Here is a 19,833-nt window from a genome sequence, read left to right on the forward strand (position 1 = left end):
CCAATTCCCCAAACTCACTAAAAGAAACACACTGAACAACTTCAGACTACTCCCAGAACACAACACACACACCACCACACATTCATTTAACATTGCCACATTTCACATCTTTCCCAGCACAACACACACATGCACGTAAATCAGACACAGACTTAGCCAAAGGTATAAGGACAGACCAGAGAGAGGACAGTTACGCACACTGCGATTCAGATCAGATGCTGAGAGAATAACAGGTCAGTTATGTCTATCTTCAAAGGAGAGAGGAAGAATGACATGCCAAAGCCATGTGCACAGAGATCTATACAGGAAGACAAGTTAGACCGGCTGAGACACGCACACAGACCCTCTCCCCCTTACTGTTCATCCAAAAGGACTAGTCTAGTTAAATATGGCTGGCACATGTCTTTGGTCACAACAGAACTGCAAAGGATGAAAGGGAGAGAGGTCTTGGTTAAATCAACACCAGTGTTAATGAGGAGAAAGGGAGAGAGGTCTTGGTTAAATCAACACCAGTGTTAATGAGGAGAAAGGGAGAGAGGTCTTGGTTAAATCAACACCAGTGTTAATGAGGAGAAAGGGAGAGAGGTCTTGGTTAAATCAACACCAGTGTTAATGAGGAGAAAGGGAGAGAGGTCTTGGTTAAATCAACACCAGTGTTAATGAGGAGAAAGGGAGAGAGGTCTTGGTTAAATCAACACCAGTGTTAATGAGGAGAAAGGGAGAGAGGTCTTGGTTAAATCAACACCAGTGTTAATGATGGGAAAGGGAGAGAGGTCTTGGTTAAATCAACACCAGTGTTAATGAGGAGAAAGGGAGAGAGGTCTTGGTTAAATCAACACCAGTGTTATTGAGGAGAAAGGGAGAGAGGTCTTGGTTAAATCAACACCAGTTTTAATGAGAAAGGGAGAGGTCTTGGTTAAATCAACACCAGTGTTAATGAGGGGAAAGAGAGAGAGGTCTTGGTTAAATCAACACCAGTGTTAATGAGGGGAAAGAGAGAGAGGTCTTGGTTAAATCAACACCAGTGTTAATGAGGAGAAAGGGAGAGAGGTCTTGGTTAAATCAACACCAGTGTTAATGAGGAGAAAGGGAGAGAGGTCTTGGTTAAATCAACACCAGTGTTAATGAGGAGGAAGGGAGAGGTCTTGGTTAAATCAACACCAGTGTTAATGAGGAGAAAGGGAGAGAGGCCTTGGTTAAATCAACACCAGTGTTAATGAGGAGAAAGGGAGAGAGGTCTTGGTTAAATCAACACCAGTGTTAATGAGGAGAAATGGAGAGAGGTCTTGGTTAAATCAACACCAGTGTTAATGAGGAGAAATGGAGAGAGGTCTTGGTTAAATCAACACCAGTGTTAATGAGGAGAAAGGGAGAGAGGTCTTGGTTAAATCAACACCAGTGTTAATGAGGAGAAAGGGAGAGAGGTCTTGGTTAAATCAACACCAGTGTTAATGAGGAGAAAGGGAGAGAGGTCTTGGTTAAATCAACACCAGTGTTAATGAGGAGAAAGGTCTTGGTTAAATCAACACCAGTGTTAATGAGGAGAAAGGGAGAGAGGTCTTGGTTAAATCAACACCAGTGTTAATGAGGAGAAAGGGAGAGGTCTTGGTTAAATCAACACCAGTTTTAATGAGAAAGGGAGATGGCAGTAGATCTCCTTACTGAAGAGGAAATGTGTGGTGTGTAACAGAGAACATCCTCCCCTTCTCGGTCTTCTGTGGAATGGGAAAGTAGCCTGTCACTATATCATAGTCAGCCATTCTTGGAGGACAGTGGAAGTTGAATAAAATAATGACCATATTTTCATATTGACATTTCAAGTGGCTACCAGTCCCCTGGCTGGTTCTCAGTGTGTAGTCAGACTGACCTCTAACCCTCCACCACCATCAGGGAGAGGCGTATAGAGAGTAGTCAGACTGACCTCTAACCCTCCACCACCATCAGGGAGAGGAGTATAGAGAGTAGTCAGACTGACCTCTAACCCTCCACCACCATCAGGGAGAGGAGTATAGAGAGTAGTCAGACTGACCTCTAACCCTCCACCACCATCAGGGAGAGGAGTATAGGAAAAAATAAGGATTGAGAAATAAACAGGCAAACGTGTCCATGTCTCTCATACACACAGTCTGGTGCTCGTTCAGTGGATGTCCCAGTGAGGGATCATTGGGAACTGTGGAACGTACATTGGCAGAAGTCTGTGGAAAACTCACCAGCAAACGTCTGGGACCTGGAACGACAGCAGATACTCAGCCTCAACAACGGCAGTGTGTGTGTGTTAGTACAGCCGTAACATGGTCACAACAGGAAATAATGTGTGTGTTATGATACAGTATAGGGCTGTAAAGTCTGACTTTGTGGTGATGTAATAGCTCTTCCAAATGGACTTAATGTGTGTGTGTGTGTGTCAGATCTAGTACATACATAGTCTCTCTAACCCCTGGGGTGCAGAGAAATGTACCTAAGATGGAATTTCTTCTGGCTGAGAACCAGGAACAGAGCTCTGTTTTTGATTTGAAATCACACACACACACACACACACACACACACACACACACACACACACACACACACACACACACACACACACACACACACACACACACACACACACACACACACACACACACACACACACCTCAAAGTCTGTCGTACAAAATAATCCTCAGACATTCTTATTGAAGAAATTTTAACAGAAGGACTTCATACATAATACCATACACATTACCACAGTGATATCTCTCAAGAATGAAACCTCACTAGCATTAAAACAAGCAACAGTAAAAATTCACATTGAAAACAAACGAATCAAATGAAAAAAAATGGACAAAGAAAATAGACTAGAAAATCTTATTATTTTCCATTGGTGTTTTTTCAACCTCTCAGCAACGTTTGAAAGAGAAATTCAGTAGAGACAGGATCACATGAAGTAACTCATTCGCACAAGGAACGCTGTCTTGCGGTTGACACAATGATGTTCTTGTGTTTCTGGTGAACAATCACTATCTGAGGGCTAAATGTCTCCAGGCAGACATTCTCCCCAGCATTTGACTGACTGGAGGATAAGCTGGAAACGTATCACGTCACAAACATTGTGGTAACGTTGGTCCTTTTAATACCTTTGTAATGTACTGTAGGAATCAACAATGCCCATGAACTGATCTCTCAGCTCGACAACAACATGTTGTGTTGGTAACAGCCCTTAAACAACTTGTGCTTGGCTCTACAGTACAAACTGATCAGTACTCATGGAAACCACAGTTATGCATGCAGATGTTCAAACTGCTTGAGACTGACTTGAGATCAGCGGTAGGGATGTTATATTTGCATAGGCATTGGTATAGCATGGGGCAGCTGACAGAACTACTCCTCACAATGCTAGCCTCGCGGCAGCAACATTTGCTGTTAGCTACGGAATAGAGAAAAGCAAGTCCAGACATTAAGCAACAGGTGCTGCTGTCTAAAAGGGCAAAACACACACACACACACACACACACACACACACACACACACACACACACACACACACACACACACACACACACACACACACACACACACACACACACACACACACACACACATCTCAGCAGTTTTTGGGCAGGTCCTCCAGTAACCTCAGCAGAAAGACCACAGCTCTGTTTATGGAATCTAACAGTTATGATGACAGCAGACAGAGGCAGTAGCAGACAGTAATTACAGACGACAGAACATACCCATGCACAAACTGACACACACACACACACACTACATAAATGCACAAACAACCCCCATTACATACACACACACACACTACATAAATGCACAAACAACCCCCATTACATCCACACACACTTCTCTTTCAATAATAATGTATAATATATGCCATTTAGCAGACGCTTTTATCCAAAGCGACTTACATGAGAAAGCCCACGAGAAATCCCATGAGAAAGGCCACGAGAAAGCCCATGAGAAAGCCCATGAGAAAGGCCACGAGAAAGCCCACGAGAAAGGTCACGAGAAAGGTCACGAGAAAGCCCATTGAGAAAGGCCATGAGAAAGGCCATGAGAAAGGCCATGAGAAAGGCCACGAGAAAGCCCATTGAGAAAGCCCATTAGAAAGGCCACGAGAAAGGCCACGAGAAAGCCCATTGAGAAAGCCCATGAGAAAGCCCATGAGTGCTCTAAATATAGCCAGTAAATCAGTGACTCCTTCCTGTCAACCAGGGTGATAGAACAGTCGAGATGAGGATTGTGGAACACACGCAACATGTGATATCATATAAACACACACAGCGAGAGAGACACAGACACACACACACACAGAGCGAGAGAGACACAGACACACACACACAGAAAGAGAGAGACACAGACACACACACACAGAAAGAGAGAGACACAGACACAGACACACACACAGAGCGAGAGAGACACAGACACACACACACACACACAGAAAGAGAGAGACACAGACACACACACACACACACACAGAGCGAGAGAGACACAGACACACACACAGAGCGAGAGAGACACAGACACACACACACAGAAAGAGAGATAGACAGACACACTTTAAGGTAAAAGGTTTTTGATTGGTCCACCGTAACCCTATTGGACAACACGACAGGTGAAATGTGAAGCTTGGAATTGTATTGGTTGGCACTTGTTTCTTTTATAAACATACAGTATACAGCACAACATTAGCATACAGTATATTTGACAATTAAAGAGCAACATTTAATAGGTTTTAAATCAAACCAGGTGGGAAAAGCAGTGTTCCAAAAACCACCCAGGGCTTCCATACAGCAGGACATCCCCACCATCCAGACAATGTAGGACCCCTCCTCCTGAGAAAGAGTCTTTGGATTCTCACGATGCACTTCAGACAGAGGAAAGTAGACCGATAGATAGTGGATGTGTGTGAGAGAAATAGAGACAGAGTGCAGTGGATGTGTGTGAGAGAAATAGAGAGACAGAGTGCAGTGGATGTGTGTGAGAGAAATAGAGACAGAGTGCAGTGGATGTGTGTGAGAGAAATAGAGAGAGACAGAGTGCAGTGGATGTGTGTGAGAGAAATAGAGACAGAGTGCAGTGGTGTGTGTGAGAGAAATAGAGAGATACAGAGTGCAGTGGATGTGTGTGAGAGAAATAGAGACAGAGTGCAGTGGATGTGTGTGAGAGAAATAGAGAGATACAGAGTGCAGTGGATGTGTGTGAGAGAAATAGAGAGAGACAGAGTGCAGTGGATGTGTGTGAGAGAAATAGAGAGACAGAGTGCAGTGGATGTGTGTGAGAGAAATAGAGAGACAGAGTGCAGTGGATGTGTGTGAGAGAAATAGAGAGACAGAGTGCAGTGGATGTGTGTGAGAGAAATAGAGAGATACAGAGTGCAGTGGATGTGTGTGAGAGAAATAGAGAGATACAGAGTGCAGTGGATGTGTGTGAGAGAAATAGAGAGATACAGAGTGCAGTGGATGTGTGTGAGAGAAATAGAGAGATACAGAGTGCAGTGGATGTGTGTGAGAGAAATAGAGAGAGACAGAGTGCAGTGGATGTGTGTGAGAGAAATAGAGAGACAGAGTGCAGTGGATGTGTGTGAGAGAAATAGAGAGATACAGAGTGCAGTGGATGTGTGTGAGAGAAATAGAGAGAGACAGAGTGCAGTGGATGTGTGCAGATGCTGATGCTTGAACAGGGATATGTTTATATGGCAAAGAGTCATCCCTCAGCGTGGAAAACCCTGGGGCTGTGTCATGGTGAGAGCTCCGCCCTCACCCATTGGCTCCTTCAGTCCCAGTATGTCCAATCCGGTGGTCCCATGAAGGACAATGGGCACAGACTCCTCCTTCAACTGGCAGGAGGATGAAGTTGCCCTTAGACACTGATTGAAGGACAGTTTCTATATTTCTCTATGGTTAAGGTTAGGATATGGGTAAGATGAGCTGATCCTAGATCTGTGGCTAAGGGCAAACTTCTACCCATCTCCTTTAATTGGACCGTGATAGACTGTCCTCTAAGAGGTCCTCTAGTGACCCCGCCCCGTCTATACTAGCCCCCTCTATGCTAGGCTCCTCCTTCTGCGCTATCTTGGTCTTCTTATTGGGTGGTTTGCTGAAGCGGGGCGGGGTGTCCTCCTGCATCAACTCTTTGGCCAAGATGTTCGTCACTGCATGACCAGCTCTCCGGTTGGCTGAGAAAGAGAAAGAGAGACAGAGACAGAGACAGAGACAGAGAGAGAGAGAGAGAGAGAGAGAGAGAGGTCAGACAGGTCATTTCAGGGATTGGTCATATTGTGTTACCAGACAAGCGGCAGAGGGACAGTGGAGACGGGGGTCAGTTCAGTACAGGCTAACAGCTCAGTACTAGCAAACCAAACGTCTCACTGCAAACAACCAGCCAGCGGCACTCTATTTCTTATGTAGTGCACAACTTTTGACAAGACTCCATAGGGATCTAATCAAAAGTAGTGCACTATGTAGGGAATAAGGTGCAATTTGGGATGCAGAGGCAGAGACTGACTCGCCCCAGGCCCAGGCAGGCTGTCTTCAGGAATATACCGTCTGTTGATACTGGTCAACAGGACCCACACATGAACAAGCCTGTATTCACTGGTGACGCACACACACAACTACAGTTGAAGTCAGAAGTTTACATACACCATTCCTGACATTTAATCCTAGTAAAAATTCCCTGTATTAGGTCAGTTAGGATCAGCACTTAATTTTAAGAATGTGTAATGTCAGAATAATAGTAGAGAGAATGATTTATTTCAGCTTTTATTTCTTTCATCACATTCCCAGTGGGTCAGAAGTTTACATACACTCAATTAGTATTTGGTAGCATTGCCTTTAAATTATTTAACTTGGGTCAAATGTTTTGGGTGGTCTTCCACAAGCTTCCCACAATAAGTTGGGTGAATTTTGGCCCATTCCTCCTGACAGAGTTGGTGTAACTGAGTCAGGTTTGTAGGCCTCCTTGCTCGCGCACACTTTTTCAGTTCTGCCCACAAATTTTGTATAGGAATGAGGTCAGGGCTTTGTGATGACCACTCCAATACCTTGACTTTGTTGTCCTTAAGCCATTTTTCCACAACTTTGGAAGTATGCTTGGGGTCATTGTCCATTTGGAAGACACATTTGCGACCAAGCTTTAACTTCCTGACTGATGTCTTGAGATGTTGCTTCAAGATTTCCACATTATTTTCCTCCCTCATGATGCCATCTATTTTGTGAAGTGCACCAGTCCCTCCTGCAGCAAAGCACCCCCACAACATGATGCTGCCACCCCCATGCTTCACGGTTGGGATGGTGTTCTTTGGCTTGCAAGCCTCCCCCTTTTTCCTCCAAACGTAACGATGGTCATTATGGCCAAACAGTTCTATTTTTGTTTCATCAGACCAGAGGACATTTCTCAAAAAAGTATGATCTTTGTCCCCATGTGCAGTTGCAAACCTTAGTCTGGCTTTTTATGGCAGTTTTGGAGCAGTGGCTTCTTCCTTGCTGAGCTGCCTTTCAGGTTATGTCGATATAGGACTCGATATAGGACTCGTTTTACTGTAGATATAGATACTTTTGTACCTGTTTCCTCCAGCATCTTCACAAGGTCCTTTGCTGTTGTTCTGGGATTGATTCTCACTTTTCGCACCAAAGTACGTTCATCTCTAGGAGACAGAACGTGTCTCCTTCCTGAGCGTTATGACGGCTGCGTGGTCCCATGGTGTTTATACTTGCGTACTATTGTTTGTACAGATTAATTGCTCCCAAGGATGAACCAGACTTGTGGAGGTCTACAATTCTTTTTCTGAAGTCTTGGCTGATTCATTTTGATTTTCCCAAGATGTCAAGCAAAGAGGCACTAAATTTGAAGGTAGGCCTTGAAATACATCCACAGGTACGACTCCAATTGACTCAAATGATGTCAATTAGCCTATCAGAAGCTTCTAAAGCCATGACATCATTTTCTGAAATTTTCCAAGCTGTTTAAAGGCACAGTCAACTTAGTGTATGTAAACTTCTGACCCACTGGAATTGTGATACAGTGAATTATAAGTGAAATAATCTGTAAAAAATTGTTGGAAAAATTACTTGTGTCATGCACACAGTAGATGTCCTAACCGACTTGCCAAAACTATAGTTTGTTAACAAGAAATTTGTGGAGTGGTTGAAAAACGAGTTTTAATGACTCCAACATAAATGTATGTAAACTTCTGACTTCAACTGTTTGTCTTACTAGAACTGAGGACTTTTTTGGGACCAACAATTGATTCCCATTCAGAATCCTTTATTCCCTAACCCTAACCATAAAACTAATCTGTAAGCCTAAAATAGCCATTTTACAAGTGAGGACTGGCAAAATATCCTCACTTCTCTGAATTTTAGTTGCTTTAATTCTTGCCAGGACTTTTGGTACTCACAAGTATAGTAAACGTGTACACACACGTACACAACAGTGGTGTTAATGTGAGTGAGGATTAGTCTGTGTGCATACTGAACCCTTCACTATGTGTCAGATTACTACCGCTCTACATGATCCTGCTGACACAGAGAAATGTAGAGGGATGGAAGGATGATACATGTAGTAGGAAGATGAGAGAAAGGGGAGAGAGGGAGAGAAATTGTGCCCTGCGGACGTTATGTCATTTTTATCATTCTACTTGTTTTATCTCAGCAATCCTGCTTTATCCCTCCCTCCCTCCCCTTCTCTCTATTCTCCTGTGTGGGTGGACAGCTGTGCCGCAGCGGCCATGTTGAATCATATAGATCAGACGGGGATTGTGTGTGTGTCTGAGAAATGAGTGCAATTATCCCTCAAGACCTGCTGCAAAAGAACTGTGTGTTTGTATCACACACACACAATGTGACTGAGAACACACACAGTTGGATGTAGGTGTGTGTGTGTATGTGTGAGTTTAGAGCAGTCAGTGAGATGCAGTATTGTATTCTGGTGTTGACCTGGTAGCTAACACACACACACACACACACACACACACACACACACACACACACACACACACACACACACACACACACACACACACACACACACACACACACACACACACACACACACACACACACACACACACACACACACACACACACACAAGATGGAGAGATACATTAGCGGTTATGTAATTCAGTCCATTTCACTTGATCAGTACTCGGCTTCACAGAACGTCATCAATGCTGAGGAAAACAGGCAGCCAGAACTTTAAATTAGCATCCACGCCAGGGTGTTCAGAACAGAGAGATTTCACAGTCACACACACTAATTAGACATTATGCAAATGACCCTGATAGAGTGAGAGAGGTACAGATCAGAGCCAGGCCCAGAAACCCAACATGAGAAGAAATTTCAAAGGCTGTCAATTCTGCGCCAGTCCTCCACGCCACTCTCCCCCAGGAGAGAACAGAAAGAGGAAAGAAACAAAGGGGTTGATGACTAGAACCACAGTGAGCTAGGGAGAGAGGTCTACAACTGTAAATAGAGGATTCAGAGGGAGAAGACTAAACCACTAATCAGAGAATCTGGGAGAGGACACTGGTTTGGAGGTCGGAGAATCAGGGAGAGGACACTGGTTTGGAGGTCGGAGAATCAGGGAGAGGACACTGGTTTGGGGGTCGGAGAATCAGGGAGAGGACACTGGTTTGGAGGTCGGAGAATCAGGGAGAGGACACTGGTTTGGGGGTCTGAGAATCAGGGAGAGGACACTGGTTTGGGGGTCGGAGAATCAGGGAGAGGACACTGGTTTGGGGGTCGGAGAATCAGGGAGAGGACACTGGTTTGGGGGTCGGAGAATCAGGGAGAGGACACTGGTTTGGGGTCGGAGAATCAGGGAGAGGACACTGGTTTGGGGGTCGGAGAATCAGGGAGAGGACACTGGTTTGGGGGTCGGAGAATCAGGGAGAGGACACTGGTTTGGGGGTCGGAGAATCAGGGAGAGGACACTGGTTTGGGGGTCGGAGAATCAGGGAGAGGACACTGGTTTGGGGGTCGGAGAATCAGGGAGAGGACACTGGTTTGGGGGTCGGAGAATCAGGGAGAGGACACTGGTTTGGGGTCGGAGAATCAGGGAGAGGACACTGGTTTGGGGTCGGAGAATCAGGGAGAGGACACTGGTTTGGGGTCGGAGAATCAGGGAGAGGACACTGGTTTGGGGTCGGAGAATCAGGGAGAGGACACTGGTTTGGGGGTCGGAGAATCAGGGAGAGGACACTGGTTTGGGGTCGGAGAATCAGGGAGAGGACACTGGTTTGGGGTCGGAGAATCAGGGAGAGGACACTGGTTTGGGGGTCGGCAAATCAAGAAGAGGACACTGGTTTGGGAGTCGGCGAATCAGGGAGAGGACACTGGTTTGGGAGTCGGCGAATCAGGGAGAGGACACTGGTTTGGGGGTCAGCGAATCAGGGAGAGGGCACTGGTTTGGGGGTCGGCAAATCAAGGAGAGGACACTGGTTTGGGAGTCGGCGAATCAGGGAGAGGACACTGGTTTGGGGGTTAGTCAATCTCAGTTTAGAACGATATTGAGGATGATGTTGGTTAGAAGAGCAGATCAATTCCTGACTGATCAGGACAAAGCCCATCTGTGCTGATCGTAACCTAAACTGCTATCGTAACTAGCTCCTGGTGCTAAAGTAACTGGTTCTCCAGTCAGAGCTGAGGGGAGTTTGGCTCTGGGACTGAAGAGTTCTCTTCCCACCAGGAAATGAGATGTCTAGACAAGAACCCAGCACAATGCCTCAAAAACATGCTGCCTGTGTCCAATTTGTTTATAACTCTCTGTGTGTGTGTGTGTGAGAGAGAGAGTGTGTGCCTGAGTGAGTGTGTGTGTGTGTGTGTGCGTGAGAGGGGAGATGGGGACACAGGGGGTTTAAAGATCATCTGCGACACATTACACAATATGGGAGTCTTCATAATTACTAACAGATGAGGAAAGTCACTTATTGTGCCAGTGAGAGGTTTCATGTTTGTGTCTGTGTGGAGGTCTATAGTCATGTGTCTGTGTAGAGGTCTATAGTCATGTGTCTGTGTAGAGGTCTATAGTCATGTGTCTGTGTAGAGGTCTATAGTCATGTGTCTGTGTAGAGGTCTATAGTCATGTGTCTGTGTAGAGGTCTATAGTCATGTGTCTGTGTAGAGGTCTATAGTCATGTGTCTGTGTAGAGGTCTATAGTCATGTGTCTGTGTAGAGGTCTATAGTCATGTGTCTGTGTAGAGGTCTATAGTCATGTGTCTGTGTAGAGGTCTATAGTCATGTGTCTGTGTAGAGGTCTATAGTCATGTGTCTGTGTAGAGGTCTATAGTCATGTGTCTGTGTAGAGGTCTATAGTCATGTGTCTGTGTAAAGGTCTATAGTCATGTGTCTGTGTAGAGGGAGAGGTCTATAGTCATGTGTCTGTGTAGAGGGAGAGGTCTATAGTCATGTGTCTGTGTAGAGGTCTATAGTCATGTGTCTGTGTGGAGGTCTATAGTCATGTGTCTGTGTAGAGGTCTATAGTCATGTGTCTGTGTAGAGGTCTATAGTCATGTGTCTGTGTAGAGGTCTATAGTCATGTGTCTGTGTAGAGGTCTATAGTCATGTGTCTGTGTAGAGGTCTATAGTCATGTGTCTGTGTAGAGGTCTATAGTCATGTGTCTGTGTAGAGGGAGAGGTCTATAGTCATGTGTCTGTGTAGAGGTCTATAGTCATGTGTCTGTGTAGAGGGAGAGGTCTATAGTCATGTGTCTGTGTAGAGGTCTATAGTCATGTGTCTGTGTAGAGGTCTATAGTCATGTGTCTGTGTAGAGGTCTATAGTCATGTGTCTGTGTAGAGGTCTATAGTCATGTGTCTGTGTAGAGGTCTATAGTCATGTGTCTGTGTAGAGGTCTATAGTCATGTGTCTGTGTAGAGGTCTATAGTCATGTGTCTGTGTAGAGGTCTATAGTCATGTGTCTGTGTAGAGGTCTATAGTCATGTGTCTGTGTAGAGGGAGAGGTCTATAGTCATGTGTCTGTGTAGAGGTCTATAGTCATGTGTCTGTGTAGAGGGAGAGGTCTATAGTCATGTGTCTGTGTAGAGGTCTATAGTCATGTGTCTGTGTAGAGGTCTATAGTCATGTGTCTGTGTAGAGGTCTATAGTCATGTGTCTGTGTAGAGGTCTATAGTCATGTGTTTGTGTAGAGGGAGAGGTCTATAGTCATGTGTCTGTGTAGAGGTCTATAGTCATGTGTCTGTGTAGAGGTCTATAGTCATGTGTCTGTGTAGAGGTCTATAGTCATGTGTCTGTGTAAAGGTCTATAGTCATGTGTCTGTGTAGAGGGAGAGGTCTATAGTCATGTGTCTGTGTAGAGGTCTATAGTCATGTGTCTGTGTAGAGGTCTATAGTCATGTGTCTGTGTAGAGGTCTATAGTCATGTGTCTGTGTAGAGGTCTATAGTCATGTGTCTGTGTGGAGGTCTATAGTCATGTGTCTGTGTAGAGGTCTATAGTCATGTGTCTGTGTAGAGGTCTATAGTCATGTGTCTGTGTAGAGGTCTATAGTCATGTGTCTGTGTAGAGGTCTATAGTCATGTGTCTATGTAGAGGTCTATAGTCATGTGTCTATGTAGAGATCTATAGTCATGTGTCTGTGTAGAGGTCTATAGTCATGTGTCTGTGTAGAGGTCTATAGTCATGTGTCTGTGTAGAGGTCTATAGTCATGTGTCTGTGTAGAGGTCTATAGTCATGTGTCTATGTAGAGGTCTATAGTCATGTGTCTATGTAGAGATCTATAGTCATGTGTCTGTGTAGAGGTCTATAGTCATGTGTCTGTGTAGAGGTCTATAGTCATGTGTCTGTGTAGAGGTCTATAGTCATGTGTCTGTGTAGAGGTCTATAGTCATGTGTCTGTGTGGAGGTCTATAGTCATGTGTCTGTGTAGAGGTCTATAGTCATGTGTCTGTGTAGAGGTCTATAGTCATGTGTCTGTGTAGAGGTCTATAGTCATGTGTCTGTGTAGAGGTCTATAGTCATGTGTCTGTGTAGAGGTCTATAGTCATGTGTCTGTGTAGAGGGAGAGGTCTATAGTCATGTGTCTGTGTAGAGGTCTATAGTCATGTGTCTGTGTAGAGGGAGAGGTCTATAGTCATGTGTCTGTGTAGAGGTCTATAGTCATGTGTCTGTGTAGAGGTCTATAGTCATGTGTCTGTGTAGAGGTCTATAGTCATGTGTCTGTGTAGAGGTCTATAGTCATGTGTTTGTGTAGAGGGAGAGGTCTATAGTCATGTGTCTGTGTAGAGGGAGAGGTCTATAGTCATGTGTCTGTGTAGAGGTCTATAGTCATGTGTCTGTGTAGAGGTCTATAGTCATGTGTCTGTGTAGAGGTCTATAGTCATGTGTCTGTGTAGAGGTCTATAGTCATGTGTCTGTGTAGAGGGAGAGGTCTATAGTCATGTGTCTGTGTAGAGGTCTATAGTCATGTGTCTGTGTAGAGGTCTATAGTCATGTGTCTATGTAGAGGTCTATAGTCATGTGTCTGTGTAGAGGTCTATAGTCATGTGTCTGTGTAGAGGTCTATAGTCATGTGTCTATGTAGAGGTCTATAGTCATGTGTCTATGTAGAGATCTATAGTCATGTGTCTGTGTAGAGGTCTATAGTCATGTGTCTGTGTAGAGGTCTATAGTCATGTGTCTGTGTAGAGGTCTATAGTCATGTGTCTGTGTAGAGGTCTATAGTCATGTGTCTATGTAGAGGGAGAGGTCTATAGTCATGTGTCTGTGTAGAGGTCTATAGTCATGTGTCTATGTAGAGGTCTATAGTCATGTGTCTGTGTAGAGGTCTATAGTCATGTGTCTGTGTAGAGGTCTATAGTCATGTGTCTATGTAGAGGTCTATAGTCATGTGTCTGTGTAGAGGTCTATAGTCATGTGTCTGTGTAGAGGTCTATAGTCATGTGTCTGTGTAGAGGGAGAGGTCTATAGTCATGTGTCTGTGTAGAGGTCTATAGTCATGTGTCTGTGTAGAGGTCTATAGTCATGTGTCTATGTAGAGGTCTATAGTCATGTGTCTGTGTAGAGGTCTATAGTCATGTGTCTGTGTAGAGGTCTATAGTCATGTGTCTGTGTAGAGGTCTATAGTCATGTGTCTGTGTAGAGGGAGAGGTCTATAGTCATGTGTCTGTGTAGAGGGAGAGGTCTATAGTCATGTGTCTGTGTAGAGGTCTATAGTCATGTGTCTGTGTAGAGGTCTATAGTCATGTGTCTATGTAGAGGTCTATAGTCATGTGTCTGTGTGGAGGTCTATAGTCATGTGTCTGTGTAGAGATCTATAGTCATGTGTCTATGTAGAGGTCTATAGTCATGTGTCTGTGTAGAGGTCTATAGTCATGTGTCTGTGTAGAGGTCTATAGTCATGTGTCTGTGTAGAGGTCTATAGTCATGTGTCTGTGTAGAGGTCTATAGTCATGTGTCTGTGTAGAGGTCTATAGTCATGTGTCTGTGTAGAGGTCTATAGTCATGTGTCTGTGTAGAGGTCTATAGTCATGTGTCTGTGTAGAGGTCTATAGTCATGTGTCTGTGTAGAGGGAGAGGTCTATAGTCATGTGTCTGTGTAGAGGTCTATAGTCATGTGTCTGTGTAGAGGTCTATAGTCATGTGTCTATGTAGAGGTCTATAGTCATGTGTCTGTGTAGAGGTCTATAGTCATGTGTCTGTGTAGAGGTCTATAGTCATGTGTCTATGTAGAGGTCTATAGTCATGTGTCTATGTAGAGGTCTATAGTCATGTGTCTGTGTAGAGGTCTATAGTCATGTGTCTATGTAGAGGTCTATAGTCATGTGTCTGTGTAGAGGTCTATAGTCATGTGTCTGTGTAGAGGTCTATAGTCATGTGTCTATGTAGAGGTCTATAGTCATGTGTCTGTGTGGAGGTCTATAGTCATGTGTCTGTGTAGAGATCTATAGTCATGTGTCTATGTAGAGGTCTATAGTCATGTGTCTGTGTAGAGGTCTATAGTCATGTGTCTGTGTAGAGGTCTATAGTCATGTGTCTGTGTAGAGGTCTATAGTCATGTGTCTGTGTAGAGGTCTATAGTCATGTGTCTGTGTAGAGGTCTATAGTCATGTGTCTGTGTAGAGATCTATAGTCATGTGTCTGTGTAGAGGTCTATAGTCATGTGTCTGTGTAGAGGTCTATAGTCATGTGTCTGTGTAGAGGTCTATAGTCATGTGTCTGTGTAGAGGTCTATAGTCATGTGTCTGTGTAGAGGTCTATAGTCATGTGTCTATGTAGAGGGAGAGGTCTATAGTCATGTGTCTGTGTAGAGGTCTATAGTCATGTGTCTATGTAGAGGTCTATAGTCATGTGTCTGTGTAGAGGTCTATAGTCATGTGTCTGTGTAGAGGTCTATAGTCATGTGTCTATGTAGAGGTCTATAGTCATGTGTCTGTGTAGAGGTCTATAGTCATGTGTCTGTGTAGAGGGAGAGGTCTATAGTCATGTGTCTGTGTAGAGGTCTATAGTCATGTGTCTATGTAGAGGTCTATAGTCATGTGTCTGTGTAGAGGTCTATAGTCATGTGTCTGTGTAGAGGGAGAGGTCTATAGTCATGTGTCTGTGTAGAGGGAGAGGTCTAAAGTCATGTGTCTGTGTAGAGGGAGAGGTCTATAGTCATGTGTCTGTGTAGAGGTCTATAGTCATGTGTCTGTGTAGAGGTCTATAGTCATGTGTCTGTGTAGAGGTCTATAGTCATGTGTCTGTGTAGAGGTCTATAGTCATGTGTCTGTGTAGAGGTCTATAGTCATGTGTCTGTGTAGAGGTCTATAGTCATGTGTCTATGTAGAGGTCTATAGTCATGTGTCTGTGTGGAGGTCTATAGTCATGTGTCTGTGTAGAGATCTATAGTCATGTGTCTATGTAGAGGTCTATAGTCATGTGTCTGTGTAGAGGTCTATAGTCATGTGTCTGTGTAGAGGTCTATAGTCATGTGTCTGTGTAGAGGTCTATAGTCATGTGTCTGTGTGGAGGTCTATAGTCATGTGTCTGTGTAGAGGGAGAGGTCTATAGTCATGTGTCTGTGTAGAGGGAGAGGTCTATAGTCATGTGTCTGTGTAGAGGTCTATAGTCATGTGTCTGTGTAGAGGTCTATAGTCATGTGTCTGTGTAGACGTCTATAGTCATGTGTCTGTGTAGAGGTCTATAGTCATGTGTCTGTGTAGAGGTCTATAGTCATGTGTCTGTGTAGAGGTCTATAGTCATGTGTCTGTGTAGAGGTCTATAGTCATGTGTCTGTGTAGAGGTCTATAGTCATGTGTCTGTGTAGAGGTCTATAGTCATGTGTCTGTGTAGAGGTCTATAGTCATGTGTCTGTGTAGAGGTCTATAGTCATGTGTCTGTGTAGAGGTCTATAGTCATGTGTCTGTGTAGAGGTCTATAGTCATGTGTCTGTGTAGAGGTCTATAGTCATGTGTCTGTGTAGAGGTCTATAGTCATGTGTCTGTGTAGAGGTCTATAGTCATGTGTCTGTGTAGAGGTCTATAGTCATGTGTTTGTGTAGAGGGAGAGGTCTATAGTCATGTGTCTGTGTAGAGGTCTATAGTCATGTGTCTGTGTAGAGGTCTATAGTCATGTGTCTGTGTAGAGGTCTATAGTCATGTGTCTGTGTAAAGGTCTATAGTCATGTGTCTGTGTAGAGGGAGAGGTCTATAGTCATGTGTCTGTGTAGAGGTCTATAGTCATGTGTCTGTGTAGAGGTCTATAGTCATGTGTCTGTGTAGAGGTCTATAGTCATGTGTCTGTGTAGAGGTCTATAGTCATGTGTCTGTGTGGAGGTCTATAGTCATGTGTCTGTGTAGAGGTCTATAGTCATGTGTCTGTGTAGAGGTCTATAGTCATGTGTCTGTGTAGAGGTCTATAGTCATGTGTCTGTGTAGAGGTCTATAGTCATGTGTCTATGTAGAGGTCTATAGTCATGTGTCTATGTAGAGATCTATAGTCATGTGTCTGTGTAGAGGTCTATAGTCATGTGTCTGTGTAGAGGTCTATAGTCATGTGTCTGTGTAGAGGTCTATAGTCATGTGTCTGTGTAGAGGTCTATAGTCATGTGTCTATGTAGAGGTCTATAGTCATGTGTCTATGTAGAGATCTATAGTCATGTGTCTGTGTAGAGGTCTATAGTCATGTGTCTGTGTAGAGGTCTATAGTCATGTGTCTGTGTAGAGGTCTATAGTCATGTGTCTGTGTAGAGGTCTATAGTCATGTGTCTGTGTGGAGGTCTATAGTCATGTGTCTGTGTAGAGGTCTATAGTCATGTGTCTGTGTAGAGGTCTATAGTCATGTGTCTGTGTAGAGGTCTATAGTCATGTGTCTGTGTAGAGGTCTATAGTCATGTGTCTGTGTAGAGGTCTATAGTCATGTGTCTGTGTAGAGGGAGAGGTCTATAGTCATGTGTCTGTGTAGAGGTCTATAGTCATGTGTCTGTGTAGAGGGAGAGGTCTATAGTCATGTGTCTGTGTAGAGGTCTATAGTCATGTGTCTGTGTAGAGGTCTATAGTCATGTGTCTGTGTAGAGGTCTATAGTCATGTGTCTGTGTAGAGGTCTATAGTCATGTGTTTGTGTAGAGGGAGAGGTCTATAGTCATGTGTCTGTGTAGAGGGAGAGGTCTATAGTCATGTGTCTGTGTAGAGGTCTATAGTCATGTGTCTGTGTAGAGGTCTATAGTCATGTGTCTGTGTAGAGGTCTATAGTCATGTGTCTGTGTAGAGGTCTATAGTCATGTGTCTGTGTAGAGGGAGAGGTCTATAGTCATGTGTCTGTGTAGAGGTCTATAGTCATGTGTCTGTGTAGAGGTCTATAGTCATGTGTCTATGTAGAGGTCTATAGTCATGTGTCTGTGTAGAGGTCTATAGTCATGTGTCTGTGTAGAGGTCTATAGTCATGTGTCTATGTAGAGGTCTATAGTCATGTGTCTATGTAGAGATCTATAGTCATGTGTCTGTGTAGAGGTCTATAGTCATGTGTCTGTGTAGAGGTCTATAGTCATGTGTCTGTGTAGAGGTCTATAGTCATGTGTCTGTGTAGAGGTCTATAGTCATGTGTCTATGTAGAGGGAGAGGTCTATAGTCATGTGTCTGTGTAGAGGTCTATAGTCATGTGTCTATGTAGAGGTCTATAGTCATGTGTCTGTGTAGAGGTCTATAGTCATGTGTCTGTGTAGAGGTCTATAGTCATGTGTCTATGTAGAGGTCTATAGTCATGTGTCTGTGTAGAGGTCTATAGTCATGTGTCTGTGTAGAGGTCTATAGTCATGTGTCTGTGTAGAGGGAGAGGTCTATAGTCATGTGTCTGTGTAGAGGTCTATAGTCATGTGTCTGTGTAGAGGTCTATAGTCATGTGTCTATGTAGAGGTCTATAGTCATGTGTCTGTGTAGAGGTCTATAGTCATGTGTCTGTGTAGAGGTCTATAGTCATGTGTCTGTGTAGAGGTCTATAGTCATGTGTCTGTGTAGAGGGAGAGGTCTATAGTCATGTGTCTGTGTAGAGGGAGAGGTCTATAGTCATGTGTCTGTGTAGAGGTCTATAGTCATGTGTCTGTGTAGAGGTCTATAGTCATGTGTCTATGTAGAGGTCTATAGTCATGTGTCTGTGTAGAGATCTATAGTCATGTGTCTATGTAGAGGTCTATAGTCATGTGTCTGTGTAGAGGTCTATAGTCATGTGTCTGTGTAGAGGTCTATAGTCATGTGTCTGTGTAGAGGTCTATAGTCATGTGTCTGTGTAGAGGTCTATAGTCATGTGTCTGTGTAGAGGTCTATAGTCATGTGTCTGTGTAGAGGTCTATAGTCATGTGTCTGTGTAGAGGTCTATAGTCATGTGTCTGTGTAGAGGTCTATAGTCATGTGTCTGTGTAGAGGTCTATAGTCATGTGTCTGTGTAGAGGGAGAGGTCTATAGTCATGTGTCTGTGTAGAGGTCTATAGTCATGTGTCTGTGTAGAGGTCTATAGTCATGTGTCTGTGTAGAGGTCTATAGTCATGTGTCTGTGTAGAGGTCTATAGTCATGTGTCTGTGTGGAGGTCTATAGTCATGTGTCTGTGTAGAGGTCTATAGTCATGTGTCTGTGTAGAGGTCTATAGTCATGTGTCTGTGTAGAGGTCTATAGTCATGTGTCTGTGTAGAGGTCTATAGTCATGTGTCTGTGTAGAGGTCTATAGTCATGTGTCTGTGTAGAGGGAGAGGTCTATAGTCATGTGTCTGTGTAGAGGTCTATAGTCATGTGTCTGTGTAGAGGGAGAGGTCTATAGTCATGTGTCTGTGTAGAGGTCTATAGTCATGTGTCTGTGTAGAGGTCTATAGTCATGTGTCTGTGTAGAGGTCTATAGTCATGTGTCTGTGTAGAGGTCTATAGTCATGTGTTTGTGTAGAGGGAGAGGTCTATAGTCATGTGTCTGTGTAGAGGGAGAGGTCTATAGTCATGTGTCTGTGTAGAGGTCTATAGTCATGTGTCTGTGTAGAGGTCTATAGTCATGTGTCTGTGTAGAGGTCTATAGTCATGTGTCTGTGTAGAGGTCTATAGTCATGTGTCTGTGTAGAGGGAGAGGTCTATAGTCATGTGTCTGTGTAGAGGTCTATAGTCATGTGTCTGTGTAGAGGTCTATAGTCATGTGTCTATGTAGAGGTCTATAGTCATGTGTCTGTGTAGAGGTCTATAGTCATGTGTCTGTGTAGAGGTCTATAGTCATGTGTCTATGTAGAGGTCTATAGTCATGTGTCTATGTAGAGATCTATAGTCATGTGTCTGTGTAGAGGTCTATAGTCATGTGTCTGTGTAGAGGTCTATAGTCATGTGTCTGTGTAGAGGTCTATAGTCATGTGTCTGTGTAGAGGTCTATAGTCATG

The 19,833-nt window shown here is 44.0% G+C and overlaps 1 protein-coding gene across 1 annotated transcript in view; it reads right to left on the reverse strand.

Annotated features, from left to right (window-relative positions):
• Nucleotides 1-2,669: 2,669 nt before the first annotated feature.
• Nucleotides 2,670-19,833, reverse strand: part of LOC139581392 (protein diaphanous homolog 1-like) — a 59,262-nt gene continuing 42,098 nt past the window's right edge. The window contains exon 11 of the mRNA XM_071411109.1: nt 2,670-6,169. Coding sequence (XP_071267210.1) covers nt 5,967-6,169 — 203 coding nt within the window. The 3' untranslated portion in view covers nt 2,670-5,966. The remainder of the gene's footprint in view (nt 6,170-19,833) is intronic.

The sequence above is a fragment of the Salvelinus alpinus genome, chromosome 7 (genome assembly GCF_045679555.1).
Source record: "Salvelinus alpinus chromosome 7, SLU_Salpinus.1, whole genome shotgun sequence".
NCBI classification, from domain to species: Eukaryota; Metazoa; Chordata; class Actinopteri; order Salmoniformes; family Salmonidae; genus Salvelinus; species Salvelinus alpinus.